General features: G+C 41.2%; 1 protein-coding gene across 1 annotated transcript; it reads left to right on the forward strand.

Moving 5' to 3' along the window:
- The first annotated feature begins 208 nt into the window (after positions 1 to 208).
- Positions 209 to 4,329, forward strand: LOC141590905 (protein trichome birefringence-like 8). The gene is made up of 4 exons (XM_074411450.1): positions 209 to 655; positions 2,375 to 2,764; positions 3,360 to 3,518; positions 3,611 to 4,329. The coding sequence occupies exons 1-4, from the start codon at positions 267 to 269 to the stop codon at positions 3,942 to 3,944; spliced, it is 1,272 nt and encodes a 423-aa protein (XP_074267551.1). The 5' UTR covers positions 209 to 266; the 3' UTR covers positions 3,945 to 4,329.
- Positions 4,330 to 8,688: the final 4,359 nt, after the last annotated feature.

Raw genomic sequence — 8,688 nt, forward strand, 5'->3', positions numbered from 1 at the left:
AGCGATAAGTGGACAATAGGTTATGTGGATGAACAAACTAACCTTCAAAAATATTTTTAATATAGAAAGTTCAACAAATAACTGAGACAGTGAGACTCTCATAAATGAAATAGATAAAGAAATGATCGGAATGAAAATGTATTTCTCACTTTTTTCGTGGAACCATTCTCACTTTTTTCTTTATAATATGTGTAAGAAAATTAACTTCAGATTTTTTTATTTCTTCTCCATAACTCGAATATTTTAGTTTGCTCTTTCCTCATGTAATGGATCTACAAACCCTACAAACATTCAACTCCTTTTCCCCTCCTATTCCGATTACAATCAAGAAAAAACATGTTTATGCTTTTTCATGCATTCTTTTTCTTGTCATCCTTTTTTCATTCTCTTCTGTTCTAAATCCTTTTGATCCACAATCTCTTCTTGCCATCAAATTTCTGACGGACAATTATCATCAACAAAAAGGGGTTGAGGATTCCCAACAAAATTGTGACTATTCGTATGGAGAATGGGTATGGGACGAGGGCCACACTATTCATAGTTACAACGAAAGCTGCCCGTTTCTCGACCTTGGCTTCCAATGCCGTCAAAATGGACGTGCAAATCAGAGCTTTCGCCAGTGGCGATGGCAGCCTCATGGATGTCAACTTCCGAGGTACACGTTCTAAAATCACTACCCTTTCTTACGAACATAAATATGAATGAATATGTGCATATTTATTCCCATCGCACAAATACATAAGTTTTCTATTAAGTGGAGATACATTGCACTCTGCCATGGACGGATTTACTAAACGTACTAAATAGAGAGAATGACTCGGAATGTTAAAACATGATTGGAGAGTGAACTCCCAAAGTCATGAATTGTACATGGCCCTATGTAGAATATTGACACGCCTAAAACGTCGCAATAAAAGACGGCCAAATTAACAATTTATATACCACAATACGTACTAATTAATACTAATTCTAAACTAGTAAAGTAGCAAGCAATGGGATCGAACCCAAGAGAAGGGGTTTTGCAATGGTGAATTTAAAAGAGCAACTAGAACAATTGTGACAAATTAACAACAAGTATGTAAAAAGGAGGTTTTTTTGGTTTGGTTTTCAAAGACAACAAAAGGAAATTCAAACAAGAGTGTCTAGCAAGTAATCAAACAAACAAGGTCTAAGATGAAAATTTATCAAGTTTAAGGAAAACTTAATCCGACTCAATAAAGTGAGGCACTTTAGTTGGTAAAACCACAAAATCAATCCTTTAATTATATATTATCACCTTATTGTGAAGATTACTCTCCTAAATCTCCCTAATAATGGTTAAATGACAAGGAAATCACACTTAATCAATTAACCCAACTTATCAATCCTACCAAGTAGAAATCACATACATTGTTTAAATTAATAAGAAGATAAAAGCATTAGAGTTTCAATAAGGGTAATTAGACACAATGAAAACACGATTAATGCTTAATTACAAGCTAATCTTTTACTTGATAATTAAGCCAAGAAGAAATCACATTCATTAGCATAATAACAAGGTGTTGCAAAGATGAGATTACAAGGAAATCACACTTAATAATCCCAACAACAATAAATTAAGGAACTTGATTAATTAAGCAACAAGGAAATCACACTTAATTACTCAATGTAAACAAGGTTTCCAAATTCAAACAATAAACACAAAGGATTAACAATGATAATAAAAATTAAGGAAAGATTGAGGAGTATTACAACCAAAGATTACACCTTTGAGTCAGACTAAAAAGAGGAGATTAGTTCTCCATAGTAGATCTAAACCCAATCAAAAAGATGAATAGTTCCCAAAATTACAACTTGATTAATTAAAGTAAGTATAAGATGTCTTAACCTAGAGGAAAAAAAATATATATAGTCTAACATAACCTAATATCCGTGGGCTTAACATGGGAGAAGCCCGTAAAACAAAACGGCATAAACCCAGAAAACTCGCACGGTGCGAGAAATGGGTGCAGGAAACTCGCACCGTGCGAGAAAGCTGCTGGGGTGCGTTTTTCAATCGTTGCTTGCTTGATCCTTGGAAGGATTCTTCATGATGTTTCTTCAATGCTTGTTCTTCACCCTTCCTTTGATGCTTCTCTTGGTCTTTTGGCACTTCATTCTTCACTAGAAAATCTTGCTAAATGATACAGCACTCGGAATTGGTCAAATAACGCTAGAATTGTCAAAAACCGTTACCAAATGCTACCAAATGAGCTCCAAATGATGCCAAACATATGTAGAAATAGGAGCTCATCAAATATCTTTGTCACCAATATGCATGTTGAGTGCTAACTGCATCTTTTTGGCTATTTTATTTATACTTAAAAGGGGTGTAAAACTATCATGTACCTCCTAGATTCAATGCAAGTGATTTTCTGGAGCGGAGCAGGAACGGAAGGATAGTGTTCGCTGGAGATTCAATAGGTCGAAACCAATGGGAATCTCTACTTTGCATGCTAACGAAAGGTGTATCAAATCAGTCATCGATATATGAAGCAAATGGGGTGCCTATAACCAGGCATAAAGGCTACTTCTCCATCATTTTCAAAGACTTTAATCTCAGCATTGAATACTACCGGGTCCCCTTCCTTGTACGTGTAGGTCGTGCACCACCCAAATCCCCCGGACAAGTACGAGGTGCCCTCAAGCTTGACAGGCTGCATTGGTACTCAGAGAAATGGTTAGGAGCTGATGTCTTAGTCTTCAATGCAGGTCACTGGTGGAATGATGACAAAACCATTGGAGCGTAAGCACCCCTTCTTCCCTCCTCGACTACCTTATTTTATTTTATTTTATTTTTACTGTCGAGTTTTATTAAGGGAAAAGGATAAAGATCTGCAATAAGTCCAACAAGTAACAGGTTCTCAACCAAAGGAACCTGAACTGTAACAAGGAAATGTAACAAAACAGTACAAAATATAGAACAAGCGTGTTCGCCACCACACTGCCTGGCTACTGCAAAATGAAAGGCAAATAATTCAGAGACGTTAACAGAATCATGATTGTCAAAAAAATCTTAGACCATTAGGGTTTAAATCTCCTGCAAAACACCATAGTTTAGTCTACAGTTGCCATAATACGGAGTAGTTGTTTTCCTTAATTACCTTTCTTCCGTGCATTAATCGACACCGTCATATAAATGTAGTCCGTTGGCTGATTTATACCTAATCCTATTGTACCCTCAAAACAATGCCTCAGATGTAACATGATCAATCCCAACTCCACAAGAAAAATAGGAGCAAGCTAAGGTTACCTATTTCTCTTCCAAGAGAATATAGAAACGTACCAATCGCAAATTTGCTGGTATTAAATTAGTATTAAGGAGAAATTATTATTTTCAGGGGCATTTACTTTCAGGAAGGCCGGACGGTAAATGTGACAATGCACTACATGGAGGCATTCGAAAGGTCGATAAAGACACTGAAGTCATGGGCAAAACTAAAGTTAGATCCTCAAAAAAGTCACATTTTCTTCCGAAGCTATTCTCCAGTTCATTTCAGGCAAGCTAGTTATGATTAACTATTAAGTTTTACAATTGACAAAATTCTAATATGTGTATGACTTGAAACGATATTTGTTTGCAAATATGCAGAAATGGAACCTGGAATACAGGAGGTACCTGTAGAAATAGTATATCACCTGAGAATAACAAAACAAAGCTGCAAGCGGATCCACCGTTCAACCAATATATTTCAGAATTTGTCCAGGAAATGGAAACGGTAAGAATGAAAGCGAAATTTTTGAACATTACGTACCTGTCAGAGTTGAGAAGTGACGGTCATCCATCTATACATCGCGAACCAATTGCTCCACAGCCTGCTGTAGAAGACTGCAGCCATTGGTGTCTTCCAGGAGTTCCGGACACATGGAATGAACTTCTTTACTCACATTTACTAAGGGAAGACTTCAGAATTAAGTCAAGATAGAGAGACTTGTGCACAAGCAGAAAGCTAATCTTATAGACATTAGGAAAGTCACCTTGTTTAGGTATTATGCAATAGTTGGTTTTTTCCCATTCTTCTCATGCCTGATGTCAACCAATTTGGTAGTGGATTCGGCTTCGGTGCAATGTTTTGTTTGACAGGGTTTCTACAACAGCAGCTAATTAATCAGGATTATGGGACTCGAACACGCATTATTCAATTGTTCTAAATTGAAAAGACATAGCAGTATGAAGCAATAGCAATGGTAGAAGTTCCATATCCCCCTTTTCTCACAACATCATCATACATCATTGAAACTTGTTATTTTTATAAGACATACTAATTGATTGATATACTATGTCTATAAAACTACAATATTGCAGCTCAACTGTAGTACCGACACAAGAAACATGGCATCATTCAACAATCTTTTTAAGCTTGATGCAGAAAGTGTTGGAAGCAGGTAGGTCATAATGAAGCAGGTAGCTTAATAATGCTTATATCCGACCATTTTACTAAATCCACCTAATGCACGCTTACAGTTCTTCCCCAGGTTGACAATTTACTGAATATAATTGAAAGGGACTTTAATTTTTGCAGATTTTCATTGGATATCCATGTCTTTGTAGAATTTGTATTGATTGAATGATAATAATTGTTTTGGTAAAAAACTGTCAAAACACGATATTCTATCTCGTTAGGGGGGGTTAAAGTGATCTACTCTTTTTAGCCTCGTATCGGGGGGTTAAATTATATGTGACTTATGACGAAATAATGATGTAAATGAAGTAAAGGACGAAATAAGGAAATAATGACACAAGAGGTTTTGGTGACGCGGAAAACCCGGTGTGGGAAACAACCGCGGGGGAGTCGGTATCCCGCCAATAGTCCACTATGTAATAATCCGGGTTCAGCTACAATATACAATAAGTTCAGATCCGTTGACGAATAGTCAATTTGACCCGTGTACGGGACAGACGATAAGGATAAACGGTGCACAGATTGATCATTAACTACTGTTTGGGAGTTTGACATGGTTGAAGGTGTACTTGTAGGAAACAAGGTTATGATTGGTGTTGGCCATGTTTATATGACATGGAATAGTCATGGGTGCATGGTCATATGAGAGGGAATATGCTCTTGGCTGGTTTGTCATGCGGCATGGACATATAACATAGATGATGATGTATGGGGTCATCCATGGTGATGGATGGCTATGGATGGTTATATGGCATTGTACGTCCGTTATATTGTACGTTGAATACGTAGGTTTATTTGGTTGCATCTATTGTTGTGTACGCCGTCTTCTGACCATGAAGATGGATCCCCCCTCTCCTCTTGTCTCCTTGTCTATTTATAGGGTAGGAACCCTAGTTGTTTCCTACTTCTTTTATGACAAGTAATATTTGTCCTACCATACTTCTTTCCATAATTGCGACCTTGTATTCTATTCTCCCTGATGTCCCTGAATTCTCCATGACGACTCCACAGCACGCGGTGTTCTTCTTGTTCACGGGCCACTTATTATCGCTAATCTACTCGGCCCAATATGCTCAGCGAGTCTTGATGGGCTAGCTTCCTATTAGGCCAATATGCAGAATTTGGCCCAAACAAGTAGTTTCATGGGTGGTAGCTGTCTTTGTTCTTCTATCCGTATTTCTCTCCTTTCGGTCCAAGGGCCCGACTCCCCCATGTATGACATGGGTTCATTTGCTTAATTAATTACCCACTCGTCTCGTGCCACGTACATTAGGCCAAATAGTGAATTTTGGCCCAAACAGTTTGCCCCCAATTTCGATTCTCAGCTTCGTTGAGGAGGGAAATTGACTCTTCAAATTCTGCCTGCTATTGTCATTCTGCTACTGGAACAAACAGCTGCTATGCTTCTGGATTCAACCACTGAGAGTTTGTTGGAACAAGATGCTGCCATTCTGCTGGATGATGGCACTGAAACTCTGCTAGAGAAGGATGCTAGAACTCTGCTGGAATTGTACTGGAGCAGACTGCTGAAACTCTGCTAGGATAGACTACGGAACTCCTGCTAGGACAGACTGATGAGACTGCGATGGAGCAAGCTGCTGTTAGCCTACTAGGTATGACTCCTGGTAGATTCATTTGAGATAATTCTGCATCCCTGTTCTGTACCCATAATTCTGGTGCCTGATCTACTCGTTTCTACTGAACCATACTTCGTTTGTTCTGGCAGACTGATTTCTGTCATTCCTTAACTCTACTAATCTGCAAGTTGATGTTTTGAAGATGTCGACTTGTAGATTTCTGCTAGCACATTATGCCAGCAAGCGGATTTCAGGCGGATTTCTGCTGAAGGATGCTCAACTCAACTTAGTGGATGCCAGGATTCTGATGATGGACGCTGGGTTCCTGAAGGCGGACATTGTTGGTTGCCACTGGGAATCAGATGGCAGACGCTAGGAACCGGATGGCTGTCATTGGGATCCTGCTGGCTGACGCTGGGGACCAGACGACTAATGCTGGGAACCTGACGGCTGGCGTTGGGGACCAGACGGCTGACCAGAGGGCTGGCTCTGGAGACCAGACGGCTGACCAGACAGCAGACTCTGGAGACCCGACGGTTGACCAGACGGCTGATGCTGGGAACCAGACGGTTGGCGTTAGGAACCAGACTGCTGGCGCTGGAATCTTGCTGGCGGATGTCAGAGAGCAGATGCCTGACACTAGGGACCAGGTGGCTGATGCTAGGATCCTGCTGGCAGATGCTGGGGAGCAAATGCCTGACACTGCAATCTTGCTGATAGCTGCTCAGGAGGAATAGTTTCCACCTACCCTTACCATCATGTTATCTGGTCACCAAGGGTGAATCTGGTAGTTGGCACAAGTTTATTGTGCACTTGTTATGTAGGTGATACCTTGGGTAAGTTTATCGTCGTTCTAGGACTGTTGAAATGTTTTGGGGACTTGACTTTGTAAGATGCAAGTCTTGGTAAGTATTTTCAAATACATTGCTTGTCGTGTCTGCCCAAGGAGCAGATTTAGACTGGAGGTGGCCGCGTCAACCCAAGGGGCTGATTTAGACCTAGCTAGCTATCGTGTCAACCAAAGGGGCTGATTTAGACATATGCCGCGTTCTGGATAGAGGTGGCCGTGTGAACCTGAGAGGTTGATTTAGACCTGTCGTCTCAACCTGAGAAGGTTGATTTAGACTTAGCTAGCTGCCGTGTCGGCCCAATGGCTGATTTAGGCATATGCCGCATTCTGACTACTTAACCTTGGTCATGACGCAAGGTGTGTTCATCATGTTTAAAGCCAACAGTGGCGTATCTTAGGCAAGTTTATCGTCATTCTAGGACCAATGGAACGTTGCAGGATTCTGGTTACTCAGAAATCCCTGCGCTTCTTATGCCTGTCTAGGTGGTTGTACACCTTCAAGGGCTTGTATGCCTGTTTAGGTGGTTGTACACCTTCAAGGGCTTGTATGCCTGTTTAGATGGTTGTACACCTTCAAGGGCTTCTTTTCGCATGCATGCTGGGGCGCTATGCCTGTGTAGGTGGTTGTACATCTTCAAGGGCTTGTATGCCTGTTTAGGTGGTTGTACACCTTCAAGGGCTTGTAAGCCTGTTTAGGTGGTTGTACACCTTCAAGGTAAATGTACTGTCCTTAGCTGATTTGTTTTGCCAGGTCATCTCCACTTGGTTTTATTCCCCTTTCATACATTCAAACCTGTGGGTGGAAACTAGAACCTCTGGTGGTATTACTGCCTCTCCTCCGAACACCAGGCTGAAGGGTGTTTGAACTGTTCTTTGAGTTTCTGCCCCCAGTTTCTCTCAGCTTTTGTTTCAATAGTGAGTCAGTATTTTCATTGGACTGCTTGTTTCTGGCTATCCTGCGGGATATGTATTCTTTGCCCCCTGCATGGTTTTCACAGCTTGGATGTGGAGGACATGCACTTCTGTTTGTCATTTATTATTTCATGTTCTCGTTCTCAGGGGACCTGGCTGATGGCAGCATGTATTGCTGTGATTTTTCGTTTTGGGAAGCTGATGTAAGAATGTGTTCTGCAGCATTCTGGTTGCTGCCTGTCTCCTGTATATTCAGGGTGCTAGGAACTTTAATGTACTGCCAGATGTCGGGCAGATGTTGGGGATCAGACGCTAGAAATTGGGATCTTGTTGAGGACCAGACACCTGTTACTAGGATCCTGCTGGCAGAGCGATTTGATACTCATAGGAGGCGGAGGATCCTGCAAGCAAGGTGATCCGCAAGCTCGCCGCGAGCGACTCCGTCCCTGTTGGGCCGGGTGACCTAATCGCACGCAAGAAGGTCATTTCTGCAGTGCAAAGTTTGCTTTGGCGGAGCGACTTTGTCTCTTGGGTGGGTGGCCTGATCTGCATGCAAGAAGGCCGTTTCTGCAGGCAGCAAGTTTGTTGTAGGCAGCATTCTGCTCTTTGCGTTCTGCGCCCTGCATTTCGCAGGAGGACGCTCCATTTGATCTGGGGGAAGAGTGGCAGGTTCTGGAGCCCGTGTGACCACTTCTGCTGGTAGGAGAATTTAACGACGGTCCTGCAAGAAATATTTCTGCTAGGGCTGGCGAATGGCATAGCCAACAACCCTCCGACGCTCAAGGCAGTAGTTATACAAAATATAAATATTGTAATTAGATCACGAATTGATGAGCTACCTTAGGAGCAGCGTATGTGCCATGAAAATGAATCTTCTTTCTTTTGCTTACCGCTAATTGTAGCATATAAAATGATGAGTATGGTTGAT

The sequence above is a fragment of the Silene latifolia genome, chromosome 1 (genome assembly GCF_048544455.1).
Source record: "Silene latifolia isolate original U9 population chromosome 1, ASM4854445v1, whole genome shotgun sequence".
NCBI lineage: Eukaryota > Viridiplantae > Streptophyta > Magnoliopsida > Caryophyllales > Caryophyllaceae > Silene > Silene latifolia.

Excerpts from the sequence above, each read along its gene's own strand:
- LOC141590905 (XM_074411450.1), top strand. The coding sequence starts at position 267 with ATGGATCTACAAACCCTACAAACATTCAACTCCTTTTCCCCTCCTATT. Across the intron at positions 2,765-3,359 it reads GATGACAAAACCATTGGAGC|GGGCATTTACTTTCAGGAAG; the intron begins GTAAGCACCCCT and ends TATTATTTTCAG. Across the intron at positions 3,519-3,610 it reads TATTCTCCAGTTCATTTCAG|AAATGGAACCTGGAATACAG; the intron begins GCAAGCTAGTTA and ends GCAAATATGCAG.